This window comes from Wyeomyia smithii, chromosome 3 (assembly GCF_029784165.1).
Source record: "Wyeomyia smithii strain HCP4-BCI-WySm-NY-G18 chromosome 3, ASM2978416v1, whole genome shotgun sequence".
Taxonomy (NCBI): Eukaryota; Metazoa; Arthropoda; class Insecta; order Diptera; family Culicidae; genus Wyeomyia; species Wyeomyia smithii.
In genome coordinates this window covers 134,988,395-135,011,825 of record NC_073696.1, presented here as the reverse complement: position 1 = coordinate 135,011,825, position 23,431 = coordinate 134,988,395, and the positions used below count along the sequence as shown (strand labels likewise).

The 23,431-nt window shown below is 43.2% G+C and overlaps 1 protein-coding gene across 21 annotated transcripts in view; it reads right to left on the bottom strand.

Annotated features, from left to right (window-relative positions):
- Positions 1–249: 249 nt before the first annotated feature.
- LOC129732840 (junctophilin-1-like) overlaps positions 250–23,431 on the bottom strand; it is a 101,869-nt gene continuing 78,687 nt past the window's right edge. For 20 of the 21 annotated variants that reach the window (XM_055694146.1, XM_055694153.1, XM_055694157.1 and 17 more), the window contains one exon: positions 250–396. In XM_055694146.1, coding sequence (XP_055550121.1) covers positions 325–396 — 72 coding nt within the window. In that variant the 3' untranslated portion in view covers positions 250–324. The remainder of the gene's footprint in view (positions 397–23,431) is intronic. The other variant, XM_055694161.1, reaches the window with a different exon arrangement.

Here is a 23,431-nt window from a genome sequence, read left to right as displayed (position 1 = left end):
TCCGCAGAGTACTTCTTGGACTCAGAGCTCGGTGGTGTTGTTGTAGGTGGACGCCAGTAACCAGTGAGGGGGGGGGGGTGGACGACCGTTGATCGGCTAGCCCACCGGATAATAAGTGTGGAAGATCAGCTGACGCACACGTGCTTGATTGTCCTGTTTGCTGGGAAGGACGCAGAGGAGGAAAATCTTCCGCCCTGAAGACCTGAAGTTTCTGCCTACCCGGCTGATTGTTTGATGACGCTTGTTTGCGGATATGCTTGAAGCTATCCCTTTTTTGGGCACTGTCGGTCAGAGCCCTGATGATCGCCTCCTCATTTCGCACACCTAAACTGAACAACACCGGCACCATCCATGGGGCACACTATGGTCGGAATCGTGAAATTTCACGACAAAAATCTGTAAGTCGGAAAGAATAGATGCTAGAGATTTGTTGTCTTCTAGAAAGTTACTCTACTAAGAGGAATCTATCTTTTGGTATGACTGGTTACTAGGGTGGTCTACTCAAAATAAAAATTGTAACTTTTTTATCTTATGACATAGAGCAATATTGTCTACCACAAAATTGTAGCTAATTTCAGATAAAAAAGTTACAGGTATTTTTTCGTTCTAAAATCACACTTTTTGGAGGCACCCTACTCTCTTGTTTGCACATATATGCAACAACAACACGTTTAGGATGAAAGTTCATAGTTTCACCTTCAAAATCCATTTTGTAGAATTAGTCAACTTTTGTTGTTTTTGGGTTAAAATTCATTTAAAAACTTGGAGTTTTCACACAAAAATTTGCTAATCTACCATTCAAAACTATCTAATTATTCCAGCTCGATTTTTATTTGGAAAATTCGTTCAAGTGACTTTTGGGGCATGAAAAAGCGCTTATTTTGATGTCAATAAATAGTTTCCAATGCTCGTTGAAAACAAATTATCGTTGTTTTAAAATTGAAAAATGGCATTTTTATAGGGTTCTCTACATTCAAATATTTACAAACCCAAATTGTTTTTATATTAATCCAAGTACTCTTTCCACTCAATCGTAGACCTTTGAATATCTGTTCTTTTTCTGGCAGATCTAGTTGCAAGAATGGGATCTGAAGAACCCATAGTACGATAAAAAAACATCCGTGAAATTCGCAGCTCTAGAATTTTCTCGGGCGTGAAATTGGCGATCGTTCCGATAATATTTGTTTCTAACTTCAGAGCCTTATTCACCCATAAATCCATGGTGACTCTAAATAAGTTAGTTTCAGAGCATTTGAATGTAAACGTAATTAATCCCAAAGATGATTTTTCGTGTGAAATCGCGGCCAAGACCCAAATTACGCTGACTGAGTTTTTATTAAATTATTTATTTCTGGTCGCATTGATTCACGGGTTTCTAATTTTCTTGATCAATTTAGTTTAATTTTTATCAATGGACAAAGAAAGAAATCACTATTCGCTCAGTAGTGAACTAACTGTCCAAGAACGACATGGGACGAAGAAATATTTACCTAATTTGGCGTTTGCTGAATAAGACAGCAAATATTCTCGACAAATACCCGAAGCAAATAAATTGCTAGTACTCGACAAGTGAATTTTGACCGTCATTTCAAAGAAATATTTACCTCGTATAATGCCCACTTTAAAGCTGCTATACACTTTAATGACGTTAGTTTTGATAGTATATTAAGTTTTATTGCAAAATTGTATGGGAAATTATATTAAATCTTGCGAAATTTTTTGAAGAGCTCGGGAATCCCGGGATCCCGGGAATCAATATTTCTGTTCCCGGGATCCGGGAATCCCGGGGAAAGGTAATTCCCGGGAAATCGTTCCCGGGATTGCAAACCCTAATAACGAATATCAACGATAATCTATCATATTAACAACCCTGATCCATACCATCTAATAGGATACAACATTATAAGTACCTACACATAGTGCTACTTTTTGTTTATTTACGTCAATCATAGTAGACTAAATCTTAAAAACTGTTGCTAACATCCCAAATGTAGTTATGTAATTCTAGTGTTTAATTTTTTTCTAAGAGTATTTCGTGACATCGTTACATCAATAACTTCACAATATTTATTAAAAAGAACCATCATTCTATTAACTGGCCCGGCCATGGCATATTTTGTTCTATAAGAAATTAATAAGGGGAATAGGGGCATAATGAGCACCCTAACTTGGTTGCTGATTTAAGCATGGAAAACGACATAAAATTTAAGCTGTCTTCAGTGCAAAACTTGAATTAACTATCTTCAATTAAAGGTGCACTATTCACAAATTGAAAAGTTTATCGTATAATGGTGAAAAACACAAATTAGATTCATGCATCAAAAACTAGCAATCAGTCGATGTGTGGGGCACAATGAGCACCCCACTGGGGCATAATGGGCACCCACGGGGTGTAATGAGCACTCTAATAGAACATATCTTGAAACTGTGTAGAAGTACAACTAGTGGGCCAACGTTTGTCGCGGAATGCCATGATACTTGGCGGCTTGTTTCCTGAATGTCCCGTCACGCCTTGTTGGTGGCCAATTCTGCCTGCAGTCCCTTTTCCTGACCGATTCGGTCTCGAAGATTTTCTAATATAGGTATGTTCGCACCATCACTGTAAACAAACACTGACTATGGAAACAGGCAAACTTACAAGTCTACTGAGATGAACTTCAGGTAAGTTCATGTGACAAGGTGTGCTCATTTGACCCCACCTAAGGGCATCCCTAACAGTGCGCTACTATTTAAGTTGTTATGGCGACTGTGTACAGCGCGGCTATTTTACGCACTCACCCGTTTTCACACCGGTCGTTGCTATCGTCTCTGTTTGACGTTTCATCCAGCATAAACCTTTAGCTGCGCTGTTATCGGGCTGCCAAATTTGAGAGCGCGATGCTCCCCGGAGGCCCGGCTACTATTTCACTAGCGCGTTTAGCAGCGAACGGTACGGTATGAAGTGATGATAGAGCGCTGCCAAACGGGGTATAGAAGCGCACGGTTAAGGATGCCCTAAGGGTGACCATTTCGCCCCTACCGAATTAGTTAAAGTTAACATGAGATTTTAATACTAATTATAGCTTAAAATCAAAACTTCAATGATGGTGAAATTTGGGGTACGACCCATACGTCATATTGATGTGTCTACATACTTGATTGAGCCATTGGAACGACCGTAGAAGCTTATTTTGTAGTGCGCAATAATAATAATTTTTCCAATATCCGGGAACCAAGTTGATTTTTCCAATATATTTCCTTCTTTTAAACATACAAACCACTTTTGTTCTACATAAGGAGATACTGTAGTAACTACGGAAGAGTTCCACAAACCATATTGTATTAAAAAATGCGTAGTTTCACATAAAAGAGGGGTGCCCATTTCGCCCCGTGTGCTCACTATGCCCCTAATCCCCCTACGAAAATTTTTCGCGTTCTTAGTGAGCGTGCAGGAGCATAAAAGTTGAGTGCTCCTAGCAAATTTTACGAACTTATGCGTTGTAAAACTAAATCGTTGACAAGAGTTACCGAAGGAATTTCTCTTCTTTTTTCAAGCGTTTTTATATTATCAAGCATGCAACTAAAATCCGTGTATAAAGTTTCCACGAAGTTGCCTCTGTCCATAGACGCAAGAGAGAAATCGAAAAATTCAAGTAAATTGGTAGCCGTAGACCTTCCTTTGTAAAAATCATGTTGGTTACACGTTATGCGGTTCTTTACCTGATTAAATATTTTTTGGTTTACGATACCTTCAAAACGTTTGAGAATACATGATATCATAGCAATGCCACGGTAATTTTTGATATCAGATCTTACCTGATTTCATTCGTTGTTTAGCTCTCGTCTCGATTAGACGCAAATTGTTTATCTCCGTTTGAGTTCGCAAAAGAACAATACACGAGTTATCGTACGGGTGTTTTTTTTTTTGGCGATTAGTTCTTGTGCTGCGCGATAACAATAGCCTGTTATATATCGGCAGAAACATCTGCACACTGGTAGGGGCAGGCTACCCCGCCAGTGATTCGATACGCAGCTGATATATCAGCAAGAATAATTCTCCCGCACCGCTGTTACCCCGCTAGCAGCACGGACCATCATACGATCGAGCGAGTGGAAGTCAACTACAAGTGGCATCTACAAGGTCGCGTGTAGGACACGGCCACTGTGTCACAACACGGAGCTGGATCGTCATTGTTTGTTCTGCGGAGACGCTCGAATCATCCTACTATCAGCCGTGAGGTCGTGACTTAGACGTTCGGTGAAGTATTACCTTTAGAATTTTTACTATTACTATCAATATTATTACTATGTTATAATATTATTATTAATATTATTATTGATATTATTATTGTTATTATTATTATTATTACTATAATTATTATTATTATTATTATTATTACTATTGTTATTAGTATTAGTATTACTGTCTTTTTTTTATTTGATCCATTGTAGATTGGAAAATTGTTTTTAAAATTTAATATCAACTACTTGAACCCCTCCCCCCCATATTCGAATATTTATCGTTTGTGTGCGGTAGAGCGTAACGCTACCGCAAAATGGACGACATGCAGGTGCAACTTTTCCTGGAAGTGGAAACAAACGGGGAAGAAATTGAAATTTCTCCCATCAGCTCACCCCTACCTTCCCCTGTGCCCTCCCCTTTGCCAAGCCCTGTACCAAGAGTACCGGAAGTACGGGTAAAAGCTTACCCAGATGCCGCTGGCGGTCCCTACGTTGTTTATTTCCGGCCCATAAAGAAGCCATTGAATATTATTCAAATTGGCAAGGACCTGGCAAAACATTTTTCGGCCGTAACCGAGATTACGAAGGTGAGGCCGAACAAACTGCGAGTTGTCGTGAGTAGCTTGAAGCAAGCAAACGAAATTGCTGGCTACGAGCTCTTCACGAGAGAGTATCGCGTGTACATCCCTGCCAAGGATGTAGAAATCGACGGTGTGGTTACCGAGGGGAATCTCACTGTCGATGACATTTTGCGTCATGGAGTTGGCTGTTTTAAAAACCCCTTGATGCAAAGTGTAAAGATACTGGATTGCAAGCAATTGCATTCAGTATCCATCGAAGAAGGGAAGAAGAAATTCCTCCCTTCGGATTCCTTCCGAGTAACATTCGCCGGATCCGCGCTGCCGAACTACGTCCGCTTGGACAGGGTTCGTCTACCTGTACGCCTGTTCGTACCGCGGGTCATGCATTGCCAAAACTGTAAGCAGTTAGGTCACACAGCCACCTACTGCTGCAACAAGGCCCAATGTAGCAAGTGCGGAGGCAATAATGCTGAGAACGCTTGCAGTGGGGATACTGAAAAGTGTCTTTATTGCGAGGGAACTCGGCATGACCTTCCGGCATGTCCCGCGTACAAACAGCGCGAGGAAAAAATTAAGCGTTCCCTTAAGGAACGATCAAAGCGCTCTTTTGCAGAAATGCTTAAGAGGGCTGAGCCACCCTCGACAGGAAACATCTTTTCCTTTTTGCCAACCGATGAGGGTACATCTGACGATCCCGTCGAAGGGTGTTCTTATGCCTTGCCAGAGGGATCTAGGAAGAGGAGAATGCTCAACTCTCCTAATCTTTCTCGTAAAGGTCGTAAGATAACCCCGAGCGGTATGACCAATAAGACAACACAAAAAGGACGCAGTGAAGAAAAACCGAAGCAAGTACCCCCCGGTTTTAATTTCAAATCAAACCAGAAGTACCCACCGCTTCATGGGGCACCAAAAACCCCTCGTGCACCCATTTCTCGATCAGAAGACATAAAAGAAACAGGGTTCATAAAATTCTCTGATATTGTGGACTGGATATTAAAAACATTCAACATACCAGATCCCCTTCAAAACATTCTTCTTGCCCTTCTCCCTACAGTGAAAACCTTTTTGAAGCAACTCACAGCAACTTGGCTCCTCATTTCAGCTATCGTATCTTTCGATGACTAATACGTCGGTTAGGAATTTTGTCACTGTGTTACAGTGGAACTGCAGAAGTATCATCCCCAAATTTGATTTATTTTCACATTTGATAATCACATACAATTGTGATGCGTTCGCGCTCTGTGAAACTTTTCTCAATTCAAATGACCAACTTAATTTCCACAATTTTAACATCATTCGTCGAGATCGAGACTCACACGGTGGAGGGGTACTTTTAGGGATCAAAAAGTGCTATTCTTTTTTCAGAATCGACCTCCCCTCGATCTCGAATATTGAAGTTGTTGCCATTCAAACGAATATGAATGGAAAAGACCTTTGCCTTGTTTCGTTATATATTCCCCCATCCGCGCGGATTGAACAGAAGCAACTCCTTGATATAGCAGAATTGCTTCCCGCACCTTTTTTGATTTTGGGAGATTTTAACTCTCACTGTTCGCTATGGGGGTCGCTGTACGACGACAACCGATCTTCTTTAATTTGTAACTTGATCGACGACTTCAATATGACACTTTTGAATACTGGGGAAGCGACACGTGTACCTAATCCTCCAGCACGTGAAAGCGTGCTTGACCTATCCCTCTGCTCGACATCACTAGCGTTAGATTGCCAGTGGAAAGTAATCAACGACCCCCACGGTAGTGATCATCTTCCAATCGTTATATCAATTGCTAATGGTTCAACTCCCCCGAACCCAATCAATATTTCCTACGACCTTACACGTAATATTGATTGGAAGCGTTATGAGTCTATTATAGCGGAATCTATCGAGACTCACGAGGAACTTCCTCCGGAGGAAGAATACACGTTCTTAGCTGGCTTGATAATCGACGCCGCGACGCAAGCTCAGACGAAACCGATACCATGAGTACATTCTTCTTCAATGAGTCATTCTTCTGACCCAAAAAGTGAGTAACAATCACTCAGTTTTTAAAACGTCTTGTTTCTAAATTATGCGTATTTAAGGAGTTACACAGTTTATGAGTTGTTCCTCTTATACGAAAATGCGTCAAACTCATTTACTCATTTTAGAGTTTTTTTCCCGAGGGTATGAGGAATTCTTCCTGCAACCGTTTAAAGTTGCATGGAATTTTTGGTGGGCTTTTTTTATATATGCCAGGGGAACCATAAACCATTGAGATGTTGGGTACGCTCTAAATATATGAGATTTGACAGCGAATGCATAGTTTTGTGAAATCAGGCCTTAGATGCGCCTTTGTTGTTGCACTGATTTTGTATGTGACGTATATTATGCGATTTTGCTTTCATTAGCATTTTTGGATGAAAACAAATATGTTGTCTACGTAGATTACTTACGAGTCCCGAAAAATCGCGTAGAATACCATCCCTGGTGATGATAAAAAATTATCAACTGCTTTGTTCATATCTGTTTCATTTTTTAAGAAGTGATTGCCAGTCGATGTCAGTTAATTTACGATTGATTAGTTCAAAATTTGCTTTAGTGAAGTCATATTTATATTCAGGCTCATGATCAGAGGGTCGTGATCTCTCGGTATCAATCAATAGCGAGTACTCAATTGCAGTATGAAATTTTTCATTTTTCCATAGGGGATATTCTACTTTGTCAACACTAAAATCTTCCGTGCAATTGGTGATGAAGCAAAGCAAAACCTTGGTGCCACATTCCGATTCAGAACTTGACCTTCTGTTTTTTTTATACACAGACTTCGCAGCCGACTGTTTAGTGTACAGGACAATTGCGGGGCTAGCGCTACGATCCTACTGACACTAACAGTCTCTCCCGAGCCGAGACTCGAACCTACTACGACTGGCTTGCTAGGCCAGCATCGTACCTCGAGACCATCTGGGAGATTGGTGAATAAAAAGTATAAAAAACAGTTTTGCTCATTTCGGATTGAGTTAACCTGATGTAATCCAAGTTGACTAAATCCGTCAAAAATAAATTGCAGAGTTTTCTTTTCTCCTACTACAGGAAGTAAAAGTGATTCATTATCATCACTTACAATAAAATCAGCTTCATTCTGATTGAAATCTCCATATATATTAATTTTTGAGTTGGTGTTGGACTCATAATTCACTAATTTTATCGTCCTTAAAAATTTTACATATGATTGGTTTTTGGCAAAGTGGGGTGGAAAGTAAACTGATACGAAAATATGGATTTCACCCGTCAATAAAACTTTAACCCGGACATCTTCAAACTCGGCATCTTTCTGGGTTATGATTTGCTCAGAATATTGCTGAACCTCAACAGCCACTTGCACTCCTCAACCTGATTTCTTATCAGATAGTGATAAATCACGATCGCTCCTGAACACAATAAAGGAACTATCGAAAACTTTTTGACTTTCAATATCTACGTTCCAGTTCGTTTCTGTTGCTAGGATGACTGAGTATGAACATCCACTGATTCTGTTATTAATGTGGTTAATTTTGAGTGCACTGCGCATCCTGTTGAAATTTTGAGCATAAATTAAAATTTCATTGACTACTGGCGTTGTTTTTTCTTTCTCTGAGCGTCCAGTTTCCGTCAAAATGATGACATCATAGTACCTAGGTACTAGTAGCAATACTCAGAGGGAGAGATATGCGAAGAGAGTGTTGTGAGCCAAACGAACATGTCGAAATTCGAACCAAACGAACAAGTTACCTTTCATTGAAAGGTATTGCAATAAGGTTCAATAAAGAATATATTTATTTTTACACGTTTTTCATGTTTTATTGCTAAAACATGAATTGAGAATGCTCCAAAGTTGCTTCATCACTGTGATTTTTAACTGGTGGTTCACAAATCCTTTGTATGGTCTACAAAATAATGATGAAAAAAAAAACATAAACATAAAAGTTAACACCTTCACGGTTTTTGTGATGCACTTTATTATTCCCCAGGACTTCCACCGTCACCATCAGTTATACGAGCCGAATAAAAAAGATAGTGAACATTGCGCTTCGAGAAGAGATCTGGCACCTCTGATATGTGAAACCTAGTTGCCAAATTGGCGGTTTTTTCATCGCTTATCTCTCCCTCTGAGGATCTCTAGGTACTAGCAGCCAGAAATAAGTCGTCAATTTCAGTGAGCAGGCCACGAACTTTCTGGTAGAGGATCCAAATGGTATCTTTTTTTAGTGTCTTTGGCACATAACTCGGAGCGCACAAAAAAAGAATGACAAACTTTCTTGGTTTATGATTTGACTCAAGACACAGAACAGATATGCAACTTCGAACAAAACTCTGCTGCAAATCCTGGCCCACCACGCAGACAGACGTCCAAGCTGAGTTCCAAACTTGTGTAAAAATTTCTGTAGTAGCAATTCGTAACCAGATAGCGCTACCAGTGACGCTAGCCTCGTACACCAGCGAAAAAAAATGTATTATAGCGATAAGGTCACCAGGCGGCACTAGTGTACAAGTGATTTATAACGCAATTCTCTTTGAAAATTTACACAGAATTTTCGATCAATGTTGTTCTTGCTTGGACGTCTGTCTGTGCCAACACTTTTGCATTCATTTCTTGCTGTTCTATCCTACATTGATTTTACAGTGCATCGTTCAAACAGTTCGCTCCAATAGTTTGAACATGCATAAAAATCTATTCTTTTTTTGCTCCAATGACCGGACAAAAAAGTGATCTTAAATCTATCAAAATCAAGTTAAGATAGGAGCGCATTCAAAAGATTTTGTAAGCAGAAATTCAGTAACAATTCACAATCAACATTGATAGAAAAATAAACTAAAAATCTTTCAACCATTCAAACATTACTTAACAAATTTTGTTGGTTCGTAAACCGCGCGACAGTTGAAACCGTTTTAACCAGTTAGTAAAATTAGTTTAATATTTTGGTAAGAGTTGGAAACCGCGTTTCTCGACTAACGACAATATTTTTTTCTCGTACCGTTTATTATACCTAATTTTGCGAGTAATGCATATCAGACGCACAATACTGCTTGCGACATTAGGTATAATTTAAAAAGACGATTGTCTTTACACAAGATATTCGGTTTTCGACTCGGGCCACAATGAAATTCTTTAAAAAATATATATGTACAAAAACACCTTGCACGTATGCGGGTGGTACTGTACGATTATCATGAAAAGCAGCGATGCCAATCTTTTTTTATATTAAGCTGGAAGAATTCAAAATAAAAAACTGGAGAAAACTGGATATATAAATTTTAAGCTTTTAAAGAATTTTTTTTGATTTTCGGTTCAAAAATGCTGCACCGTATTATTGCATGTGACCAAAAAGGCTGAAAGAAAATTTTTTACTGATGGAGATTATAGTCATTGGCGTACTTGAAATTGAGTGGATTTCGATTAAAATCTTACAACTGAGGGGCATAAATGCACAAATAACTGAAAAGACCATACATGTAATAGGAATGGTTAAAAAAATGTGGTGATGAAGAGAAAACTGAATAAAACTGGAACAATTTTCAAAAAACTGGAAATATTAAACCTTCAGCTGTTTCGCTGGCGATCTTCAAAAAAACATTTCTTCTGATCTTGGCAGCTTCATTTCTACATTTCTTTTTCTTGTCTTTCTTGTCTCTTCATTGTAGACACTACCGTAGAGAATGTGGGCGAAAATGGGATGGACGAATCATGGACGATAATGTACTTCTACTAATGGGAGGTGGACATCAGCTGGACCATTACTTTTTAGTTTAACGGTTTTGAAAAAAAAGCGTTCATTAGTTTATTAACAATCTACTTCGTAACGTACAACGTATAACTCAGCGCCATAATAATTCAATTAAATAATAGTATGAAAACTTTTTATAAATAGAACCAATTTCTTCAATCAGTAAAATATTATGTTTATACTCATTTTTTTTGTGTAATACTGCATCCAAACGAACTCAATCGTGCGCCGGATTTCCGTTTTGAGGTGTATGTGGATGATGCTTTATAGTTGAAATCAGCGATGCCAACCTTTTTTTATAAAAAGCTGGAAGAATTCACTGGAAACTGGATATATAAATTTAAAGCTTCTACAGAATTTTTTTTGATTTTCGGTTCAAAAATGCTGCACCGTATTATTGTGCATGTAACCAAAAAGGCTGAAAGAAAATTTTTTACTGATGGAGATTATAGTCATTGGCGTACTTGAAATTGAGTGGATTTCGATTAAAATCTTACAACTGAGGGGCATAAATGCACAAATAACTGAAAAGACCATACATGTAATGGGAATGGTTCAAAAAATGTGGTGATGAAGAGAAAACTGGATAAAACTGGAACAATTTTCAAAAAACTGGAAATATTCAACCTTCAGCTGTTTCGCTGGCGATCTTCAAAAAAACCGGAGATATCCAGGAAAAACTGGAGGGTTGGCAACGCTGATGAAAAGGCACTCTCGTTATACCAGTACCGGAGAGAACAAACAATTCTCTCAACGAAAGAACGGCGAGAGGTCGCACAGTTTTTTTGCTTTTCAGTTTTGTATGAGGACAAGAGAGACCGAAATAATTCTTCACCACGAGCAGGTATGAAGGGTATGAGAGTGATAAAATTTTGAGTGTAAAATGCGTTCCCTCCACAGCTAGATGTCGATATTTAAAAAAAAGAAATTTTGTCTCGTTTTTGGTTCTTTAGTTGAACAGATGTGCTCAAGAATAAATACAAAATATATGTCGAAGAAGTCATGACTACCTGAAAAAACGACGCCTGCGGAAATGTTTTATGGCCTAAAATATCGTATGAGGAAGAATTTGGTTACGTTGATTTCAACAAGTGTAATTCCACAAAAAGAACAACCAATTCAATCGATCGTTTTTGATTTGGCTGAAACTTTGCATGGAAGTTTCTATGGGCAAAAGATGCCATTTTGTACTACCGGTTTAATTTTTTGGAACACGACTCATTTTTGAGAAGCTTTTCGAAAATAATATTTTGAGAAGGTATTGGTGATTACAAATATTTTTAGAGCCTGAATGGTTTGTTTTATCGGTGTAACGTCTTCGCCTAAGTCGTAGATTATTATCTCGTCTGTTAAAAGAAATATACACTCTGGAAAATAGTTCTTTTTGTAAAAATTCAAAAGAAAAATAAAAAAATATTATTTAACAAAGCTCATTTTTTAAAAATCTATTTTTTGTTAAATCCATTAAAGATCACCAATACCTTTGGGGTCGTTCCTAAACCACGTGGTCATATTTTGATCCCTTTTTATACCCCCCGTACCCCCCCCCCCCCCCCCCGTGGTCTTTCGTGGTCTTTTGGTCTTTTTTTCAAATAAGAGTACAGTTGTGTCATGTACTGAAGATCACCGCTTCCCAGAATGTCTCTAACCGGAACGTTCGGTTGTTTTCCTCGGGCCCGGAGGGAATCTATAAGCTCGGACCTAACATCACAGAATTCGGCACACGACCAAACAACATGCTCGATGTCATGGTAGCCATCGCCACAAACGCAGTGATTACTGTCTACAAGCCCTATACGAAAGAGGTGCGTGTTTAACGTGTAGTGATTGGACATAAGTCTGGACATCACGCGAATGAAGTCCCGAGCTACATCCAACCCCTTGAACCATGCTTTCGTCGATACCTTAGGAAGAATGGAATGTAGCCACCGTCCCAGTGCATCTGAGTTCCATGATGATTGCCAACTGTTGAATGTTCTCTGACGCAAAATACTATAAAATTCATCATAAGCAATTGGTCTTACATAAATATCGCCATCAATAGCGCGCACCTTAGCTAAAGAGTCAGCCTTTTCATTGCCCGGAATGGAACAACGAGAAGGGACCCACGCTAAGCTAACCCGGTAATTTTTTTATCTGTTAAAGCACTTAAAAACCGCCGTATTTTCCCCAGGAAATACGGGGTGTGCTTCACAGTCTTCATCGATCGCAGAGCCTAAATGGCACTGAGACTGTCTGTGAAGATGAAGTAGTGGTCTATGGGCAGGGTTTCGATGATCCCAAGAGAGTACTGAATAGCAGCAAGTTCTGCGACGTACACGGAAGCAGGAGCATCGAGTTTGTAGGAGGCGGTAAAATTTTCAAGGAAGACACCGAAGCCAGTGGACTTATCTACATTAGATCCGTCAGTATTAAACATTTTATCACAACTCACATGTTAAACTTATTTGAAAAAATTTTAGGGATCTCTTGTGGGCACAATTGATCCGGGATACCAATAATGTCTTCTTTCATGGTGATGTCGAAGAATATAGCATTGTTAGAAGTATCTAAAGGTGTGACATTGAAGGGAACGTATGAAGAAGGGTTAATATCTTGAGCCATGTAGTCTAAATATAAAATTAAAAATCTGGTTTGGGATTGAAGGTCGACCAACCTCTCGAAATTTTCAATCGCTAATGTGTTCATGACCGTACATCGAATTAGTAACCGGTAAGAGAGATTCCAAAAACGATGTTTCAACGGAAGAATACCCGCTAGTACTTCAAGATTCATCGTATGGGTCGACTGCATGCAACCCAAGGCAATACGCAAACAACGATATTGTATTCTTTCTAGTTTCAAAATATGCGTGTTCGCAGCGGAGCGAAAGCAGAAACAACCGTATTCAAAAACTGACAGTATCGTTGTTTGGTATAACCTTAGAAGGTCTCCTGGGTGAGGACTCCACCAGGTTACGGTAATCGTACGAAGAAAATTAAACCTCTGTTGGCATTTTCGTGTCAGATACCTAATATGACAAGCCCAGGTGCATATAGAGTCGAACCAGACCCCGAAATATTTAGCGACTAAAACCTGAGAGATCGTTTTACCCGTTAGTAGGAGCTGCAGCTGAGCTGGGTTATGCTTCCTAGAAAAAACGACCAACTCAGTTTACTCCGGAGAGAATTCGATACCCAGCTTAAGAGCCCATTCAGACAAATTGTCTAAGGTATCTTGCAATGATCCTTGCAGATCGCTAGCCTCGCTACCAGTAATGGATACAACGCTATCGTCTGCAAGTTGCCTTAGCGCGCATGAATTTGCAAGACATTCATCGTTGTCATTGACGTAAAAATTATATAAGAGAGGACCTAATCATGAGCCCTGGGGAAGGCCCATGTAACTAATTCGGGAAGTTGTCGAATCGCCATGTGAGAAATACATATGCTTTTCTGACAACAAATTGAGCAAAACGTTATTCAAATTTGGTGAAAGTCCCTGCGAATGAAGTTTCGCGCTTAAAACTTCTACAGAGACAGAGTCAAAAACCCCCTTAATATCCAAGAACGCAGAAGCCATTTGCTCTTTTCGAGCAAATGCGAGTTGAATTTCAGTAGAAAGCAACGCTAGGCAATCGTTCGTCCCTTTGCCCCGGCGAAAGCCAAATTGAGTATCTGAAAGTAAACCGTTTGTTTCGACCCATTTGTCTAACCGTAAGAGGATCATTTTCTCCATTAATTTACGAAGGCAAGAGAGCATCGCAATCGGCCTATATGAATTGTGATCAGAGGCAGGTTTCCCGGGTTTCCGAATAGCAATGACTTTTACCTCCCTCCAGTCATGCGGAACAATATTTAGCTCAAGAAACTTGTTGAACAAATTCAACAAGCGTCTCTTTGCAGAGTCGGGTAGATTCTTCAACAGGTTGTATTTTATTCTATCTAACCCTGGAGCCTTATTGTTGCACGACAGGAGAGCCATTGAAAATTCCAACATCGAAAATGGAGGCTCTTCCGTAGTTACTAAAAACGCGTCGCGAAAGGTTTTCTGTTCCAGTACAGAGTCCGGACAGACCTTTTTGGCAAAATCGAGTATCCAGCGATCTGAATACTCCTCACTCTCATTCAAAACGTCACGATTCAGCATGCGCCTGGCGGTATCCCAAAGAGTGCTCATCGCTGTTTCCCTCGACAACGCGTTTACGAACCGCCGCTAGTACCCGCGTTTTTTCGCCTTTACTAAGCTCTTCATCTGCCTGCCCAGTAGAGATGGTCGGGTTTGATGTTTTTCAAACCCGCACCCGACCCGAACCCGAATTTTTTTTCACGGTCGAAACCCGAGCCCGACCCGAACCCGAAACTTTTTTTTCGTTCAAACCCGAACCCGACCCGAACCCGAAATTTTCATTTCTTTAAAACCCGAACCCGACCCGAACCCGAAATTGTGAAACCCGAACCCGACCCGAACCCGAGATTTCATAGATTTTTTAGTCGGGTTTCGGGTTTTCATACCCAAATCCGACATTTTCAAACCCGACCCGAACCCGGAAATATTTTTTTCACAAAACCCGAACCCGACCCGTACCCGACACTTTCAAAAATTTTCAAACCCGAACCCGTCGGGTACGGGTCGGGCTCGGGTTTCGGGTTTTCGAACCCGAAACCCGACCATCTCTACTGCCCAGTGCCTCGTACTTTCGAAGTAGGTTGACAGTGGTAGTCCTTATACGCCGCGAACCTTCGCGCGTACAGCTCAAAGCACTCTATGTCCCACCATTTGTTGGGAGGGCGCTGTCTAATCGTTACCCCGGGTATCGGTTTCGTCTGAGCTTAAGTCGCGGCGTCGATTATCAAGCCAGCTAAGAACGCGTATTCTTCCTCCGGAGGAAGTACCTCGTGAGTCTCGATAGATTCTGCTATTATAGACTCATAACGCTTCCAATCAATATTACGTGTAAGGTCGTAGGAAATATTGATTGGGTTCGGGGGAGTTGAACCATTAGCAATTGATATAACGATTGGAAGATGATCACTACCGTGGGGATCGTTGATTACTTTCCACTGGCAATCTAACGGTAGTGATGTCGAGCAGAGGGATAGATCAAGCACGCTTTCACGTGCTGGAGGATAAGGTACACGTGTCGCTTCCCCAGTATTCAAAAGTGTCATATTGAAGTCGTCGATCAAGTTACAGATTCAAGAAGATCGGTTGTCGTCGTACAGCGACCCCCATAGCGAACAGTGAGAGTTAAAATCTCCCAAAATTAAAAAAAGGTGCGGAAAGCAATTCTGCTATATCAAGGAGTTGCTTCTGTTCAATCCGCGCGGATGGGGGAATATATAACGAAACAAGGCAAAGGTCTTTTCCATTCATATTCGTTTGAATGGCAACAACTTCAATATTCGAGATCGAGGGGAGGTCGATTCTGAAAAAAGAATAGCACTTTTTGATCCCTAAAAGTACCCCTCCACCGTGTGCTTCTCGATCTCGACGAATGATGTTGAAATCGTGGAAATTAAGTTGGTCATTTGAATTGAGAAAAGTTTCACATAGCGCGACCGCATCACAATTGTATGTGTTTATCAAATGTGAAAATAGATCGAATTTGGGGATGATACTTCTGCTTCTGTAACACAGTGACAAAATTCCTAACCTCTTTCGACGTATTAGTCATCGAAAGATATGATAGCTGAAATGAGGGGCCAAGTTGCTGTGAGTTGCTTCAAAAAGGTTTTCACTGTAGGGAGAAGGGCAAGAAGAATGTTTTGAAGGGGATCTGGTATGTTAAATGTTTTAAATATCCAGTCCACAATATCAGAGAATTTTATGAACCCTGTTTCTTTTATGTCTTCTGATCGAGAAATGGGTGCACGAGGGGTTTCTGGTGCCCCAGGAAGCGGTGGGTACTCCTGGTTTGATTTGAAATTAAAACCGGGGGGTACTTGCTTCGGTTTTTCTTCACCGCTTCCTTTTTGTGTTGTCTTATTGGTCATTCCGCTAGGGGTTATCTTACGACCTTTGCGAGAAAGATTAGGAGAGTTGAGCATTCTCCTCTTCCTAGATCCCTCTGGCTTCCACCATGACCAAGGATAGCGGCTGGAAGGGGGACCCTTTTAACCAAAATGTTTTCTTATAAAATCGACGAAGAGGCGAAGGTAGTGGATGGGGCGGACGGGTTAGTAAACCCGTTTGCCAGGCGGGGCATCGCCCGGTCTCCACCGAGACTGGCCGATGCCGGTAAAGGCGGCGCACAGGTTGGTACACCTTTTGCGACACCGACAGGGGAATTCCGAGTTGGGGCAAAGGCGGGCACGCCTAAGCCAGCACCAACCGGAACGGCGAAGACTGGTGGCAAGGTGGAAACACCTAAAACCGCCAAGGAGCGGGAACAGATATCTGGGGCTATGCTACTCTCTGCGGTAGAAAGCCACATGAACAAGTTCCCAAGCGTGGAGGCGGTGTCCGTACAACTTGATGAAATACTCAAGTTCACGGACGAACGTAGCAACATATCAAAAGACCTGAAACAATGTCTTCTGTTGTTACGTATGAACGTTTGCAGCGCGAAGTCCGAGCTTTCGCAAGCCCTTAAACGGGCTAACGATGCCGAAAGCAAGGCACTCGCGCTAGAGGCGAGGCTCAACCAGCCTAAAAAAGGGAGTGCTGCAGCTGTGTCTAAATACACACAAACAGCTGCAGCATCGTTTGCCGAAGTCTGTTCAACTGAACCGACTGACAAACGTGCGAGGGGCTCTCCGGGGGAAACGGCCCCCAGGACGCAACGAAGGCGGTTGTTCGGTGACAGCCAGGAAGCTGGTTTGTCGGTCCAGCCGAGCAAAGAACCGGCAAACGGCGAACCGGCAAACGGCGAAGCCACGGATTGGATCACCGTGGTGAATAAGAAGCGGCAGAAGCGGGAACGACGCGCGAAGCGCGGCGACCGCAATAAGAAGCCGCAAGGGGCGAGTAGGCGGAGCAAGGGTGACGCGCTCATTTTCAAGACCGATGTGTCTAAGTACGCCGAAGTCTTGAAGGCCATGAGAAGCGAACCCAAGCTCAAAGACCTCGGCACGGACGTCAGGTCAATTCGTCGTTCACGCACCGGCGAGATGATCCTCGAACTCCGCAAAGAGGCGAAGGGCAAGGGCTGTGCCTATAAAAAGACGGCCCAGGAAGTGCTAGGCGAGGAGGTTCAAATCCGAGCCCTCACTCCTGAAGTGACTCTCCAGCTTAAAAACCTGGACGAGATCACCGAAGGGTGCGACATAGCACAAGCCTTCGAACGAGAGTGTGGAGTGGTAGTGACCGCAGAGGCAGTTCGTCTCCGCAGGGGCCCGGCCGGCACCCAGGTTGCTACCATAAAGCTTCCACTAGCGGAGGGTAACAAGGCCCTGAAGAAGGCCACGTTGAAGGTGGGTTGGTCGGTCTGCCCTCTGGGCACCTTCCAACAGCCTGACGTTTGCTTCAGGTGCTTTGAGCGGGGGCATAAATCCTGGTCGTGCAAAGGGCCCGACAGGTCCAATTTATACCGCCACTGCGGTGGCGCAGGCCACAAGGCACGGGCGGTGCACCTCCCAAGTGTCTGGTATGCACCGGTAAACGGGACGCCAAACACGCCATGGGAGGCCCCAAGTGTCCGGCTGCAGGGCCGGCTACTAAGCCGCAGGCCTGAGGGTGATACAGTTAAACCTGAACCACTGCTATGCGGCGCAGCAGTTGCTACACCAAGCGGCTGCTGAGTCGTTGTCGGACGTGGCCGTCGTCTCGGACCCATACCGTATCCCAACCGGAAACGGTAACTGGGTATCGGACAAGTCTGGGAAGACGGCCATTTGCACGACAGGCAGGTCCCCGGTTCAGGAGATTGTGTCGACCTCCAGAGAGGGGTACGTTATTGCCAAAGTGGATGGAGTATTCTACTGCAGTTGCTATGCTCCGCCAAGTTGGTCTACCGAAACGTTCGCGCAGATGGTCGATCAAGCAACCGTGGAACTGACGGGCCTATGGCCGTTGGTGGTTGCGGGTGACTTCAACGCTTGGGCTGTCGAGTGGGGGAGTCGCTGTACAAACCAGAGGGGCCAGGTCTTGTTGGAAGCTTTGGCAAAGCTCAACTTAGACTTGGCTAACGTTGGTACAAAATGCACCTACAGTAGAAACGGTGCCGAATCGATTATCGATGTGACGTTCTGCAGCCCGGGACTGATCACGAACTGGAGGATAGACGACAGCTACACGAATAGCGATCACCAATCGATCCGCTATGAGGTAGGCGTGCGGAATCAAGCAGCGAGTAGGGCCAATATTCCATCCTTCTACGGCTGGAAAACATTGCATTTCGATGCAGATGTTTTTGGGCAGGCAATTAGATGGAAGCACGAAGGGGGTGAACTGCTCCCGGATGTGGACCATCTAAATTCGATGTTGTCATGGGCGTGCGACGCCACGATGCCTAGGTCTCGTCCGCCTAGAGAGGGTAGGCCACCGACATACTGGTGGAGCGATACGATAGCAGGCCTGCGCAATGCATGCCTCCGTGCAAGACGGAGGATGCAACGCGCACGTTCCGACGAGCAAAGAGCGGAACGCGGTGTCGCATTCAGATCCACTAAGGCAACGCTTAAGAGTGCAATCAGAGCCAGCAAACGAGCCTGTTTCGAACGACTCTGCGCCAGTGCCAATTCGAACCCGTGGGGTGACGCCTACAGGATCGTTATGACCAAGACTAGAGGTACGCTAGCCCCGGCCGAACAATCACCAGCGATGCTAGAAACGATCATTCAGGGCCTCTTCCCAAGCCACGAACCAAGTCCCTGGCCTCCGGCTGACGAGTCACCACCTACCGTGAGTGACGGCAGCCGTGCAGAGGCTGACGATGCGGTAAGGGTGACGGAAGATGAATTGATCGAGATCGCAAACTCCCTGAAGGTAGGCACCAGGCTCCGGGACCAGACGGAATCCCGAACTTGGCCATCAAGACGGCCATCAAAGAAGCCCCCGGGTTGTTCAGGGCGGTCATGCAGAAATGCCTTGACGACTGCCTCTTCCCGGACGTGTGGAAGCGCCAGAGGCTGGTGCTGTTGCCGAAGGTTGGGAAACTACCAGGTGACCCATCGGCATACAGACCAATCTGCCTGCTGGACACGGCGGGCAAGGTGCTTGAGAGGGTAATCCTCAATAGACTGGTGAAATATACAGAAAGTGAGAATGGTCTATCAAGCAACCAGTTCGGTTTTCGAAAAGGTAGGTCCACGGTGGATGCAATTCTCTCCGTCACCAGAACGGCTGGGGTTGCAATCCAACGCAAGAGGAGGGGCATTCGTTACTGCGCGATCGTCACGCTTGACGTGAAGAACGCGTTTAACAGTGCCAGCTGGGACTCCATAGCCTTAGCGCTACAGAGTCTCAGAGTGCTGACGCCGCTGTACAAGATTCTGGGCAACTACTTTCAGAATCGAGTGCTAGTGTATAACACAAACGAGGGTCAGGAAAGCGTTCCAGTTACCGCAGGTGTACCGCAAGGTTCCATCCTGGGTCCGGTACTGTGGAACGCTATGTATGACGGCGTGTTAAAACTAACACTCCCTCCAGGGGTGGTGATCGTGGGCTTCGCCGATGACATAACTCTTGAGGTCTATGGCGAGTCTATTAGAGAGGTAGAGTTAAAGGCCGCGCTATCAATACGCGTAGTGGAAGACTGGATGCACTCCAGGAAACTGGAGCTAGCGCACCATAAGACTGAAGTTATTGTTGTAAATAACAGAAAGTCTGAGCAGGAGGCATCGATTAGTGCCGGTACATGCACTATCACCTCAAAACGCTCGTTGAAGCTTCTGGGGGTTATGATCGACGACAAGCTCACGTTCGGGAGCCACGTCGATTATACCTGCAAGAAAGCTTCCATGGCTGTGGCAGCGCTGTCTCGCATGATGGCAAACAGCTCGGCGGTTCGTAGCAGCAGGCGCAAAGTCCTTGCTAGCGTGACCACGTCCATACTCAGGTATGGAGGACCAGTGTGGTCCAAGGTATTGAGTACCTCGTGCCATCGCGGCAAACTCGAGAGTACGTACAGGCTAATGTGCCTAAGGGTCGCGTGCGCATACCGAACAGTGTCGTACGAGGCGGTTTGCGTCCTGGCTGGCATGATGCCCATCAGCATCATCGTCAAAGAGGATGTAGAGTGCTTCGACCAACGCGACACGAGGGGTATTCGCAACACCATACGGTCATCCTCAATGGCCAGGTGGCAGCGGGAGTGGTCCAACACTACAAAAGGTAGATGGACACACCGACTCATTCCAGAGTTAGCAGGCTGGATTAATAGGCACCATGGGGAAGTAACCTTCCATCTGACACAGATCCTGTCAGGCCATGGCTGCTTTAGGCAGTACCTGCATAGGTTCGGGTACGCCGAGTCCCCTATGTGCCCCGCTTGTACGGGTGCGGAAGAAAGCGCAGAGCATGTGTTCTTCACATGTCCGCGCTTCGAGCGGGTACGGTACGAAATGCTGGCAATACGTGGGATGGACACCACGCCAGAGAATATAGTGCGTAGGATGTGCGAAAATAGGGTAATCTGGGATGCGGTCATCACGGCAGCATCACAGATCGTTAGTATTTTGGAGGGCACCAATCGACGGGAAACCATCGACGTGCCCCAGTTAGTTAACGGTTAACTAACTGGCCTGTATAGGCTGCTCTGCTACCCATAGAGGTAAGTGCGAAAAGCACGACGGGCCCTCTCCCTGAAGTAATGCCTAACGGCGGTCCCGGGGAGACAAAGGGCTTTAGCTGTTCAGCTTGGGTTGCTCAGCATGGGTAAAAGCAGATCCCTCTGGCAAGGCATAAGAACACCCTTCGACGAGATCGTCAGATGTACCCTCATTGGTTGGCAAAAAAAAAGATGTTTCCTGTCGTGGGTGGCTCAGCCCTCTTAAGCATTTCTGCAAAAGAACGCTTTGATCGTTCCTTAATTTTTTCCTCGCGCTGTTTGTACGCGGGACACGTCGAAAGGTCATGCCGAGTTCCCTCGCAGTAAAGACACTTTTCAGTATCCTCACTGCAAGCGGTCTCAGCATGATTGCCTCCGCACTTGCTGCAGCGTGCCTTGTTGCAGCAGTAGGTGGCTGTATGACCTAACTGCTTGCAGTTTTGGCAATGCATGACCCGCGGTACGAACAGGCGTACAGGCAGACGAACCCTGTCTAAAGAGATGTAGTTCGGCAGTGCGGATCCAGCGAATGTTACACGGAAGGAATCCGAAGGGAGGAATTTCTTCTTCCCTTCTTCGATGGATACTGAATGCAATTGCTTGACATCCAGTATCTTTACATCTTGAATCAGGGAGTTCTTGAAGCAGCCAACCCCGAGACGCAAAATGTCATCGACCGTGAGGCTTCCTTCGGTAACCACACCGTCGCTCTCCACGTCCTTGGCAGGGATGTACACGCGGTACTCCCTTGTAAAGAGCTCGTAGCTAGCAATTTCGTTTGCTTGCTTCAAGCTACTCACGATAACTCGCAGTTTGTTCAGCCTCACCTTCGTAATCTCGGTTACGGCCGGAAACTGTTTTGCCATTTCTTTGCCTATCTGAATTATATTAAAAGGTTTGTTTATGGGCCGGAAGTGGAAACGTAGGGACCGCTAGTGGCATCTGGGTAAACTTTTACCCATATTTCCGGTACCCTTGGTACAGGGCTAGGTAGCGGGGATGGTACAGGGGAAGGTAAGGGAGAACTGCTGGGGGAAATTTCAATTTCTTCCCCATTTGTTTCCACATCCAGGAAAAGTTGCACCTGCATGTCGTCCATTTTGCGGGAGCGTTACGCTCTACCGCACACAAACGATAAATATTCGAATGTGTGGGGGGGGATCAAATAGTTGATATTAAATTTTAAAAACAATATTTCAAACTACAATGGATCAAATAAAAAAAAGACAGTAATACTAATAATAATAACAATTGTAATAATACTAATAATAATAATAATAATAATAATAATAATAACAATAATAATAATAATAATAATAATAATAATAATAATAATAATAATAATAATAATAATAATAATAATAATAATAATAATAATAATAATAATAATAATAATAATAATAATAATAATAATAATAATAATAATAATAATAATAATAATAATAATAATAACAATAATAATTATAATAATAATAATAATAACAATAATAATAATAATATTAATAATAATAATAATGATAGTAATAATATTAATAATGATAATAATTCTAAAGTGAATATTTCACCGAACGTCTAAGTCACGACCTCTCGGCTGCTAGTAGGATCAATCTGGAAGTGTGTCTCCGCAGAACAAACAATGACGATCCAGCTTCGTGTTGTAATACAGTGGCCGTATCTTACACGTGGTCTTGTAGATGCCACTTGTTGTTGATTTCCATTCGCTCGATCGTATGGTGGTCCGTGCTGCTAGCGGGGTAATAGCGGTGCGGGGGAACTATTTGCTGATATATCAGCTGCGTATCGGATCACTGGCGGGGTAGCCTGCCCCTACCAGTGTGCAGAAGATGTTTCTGCCGATATACTGCAGGCTATTGTTATCGCACAGCACAAGAACTAATCGACAAAAAAAACACCCGTACGATAACTCGTGTATTGTTATTTCGCGAATCAAGCAGAGCTGAACAATTTGCGTCTTATCGAGACGAAAGCAAAACAACAAATGTGATTCCACGTGGTTAAGTGTAAGGTAAAATTTTTCTCAGCACAATTGCGAAATGGACATATGAAATGGAAACGAGACAAAATGACGAATGCGGTAATGACCAAAACAAAAAGAATTGACAGCTATCCCATTATTACGCATACCAATGCAATGACATTGAAAATGTTTTATTTAAAGCTGCAAAGTATAGCACGG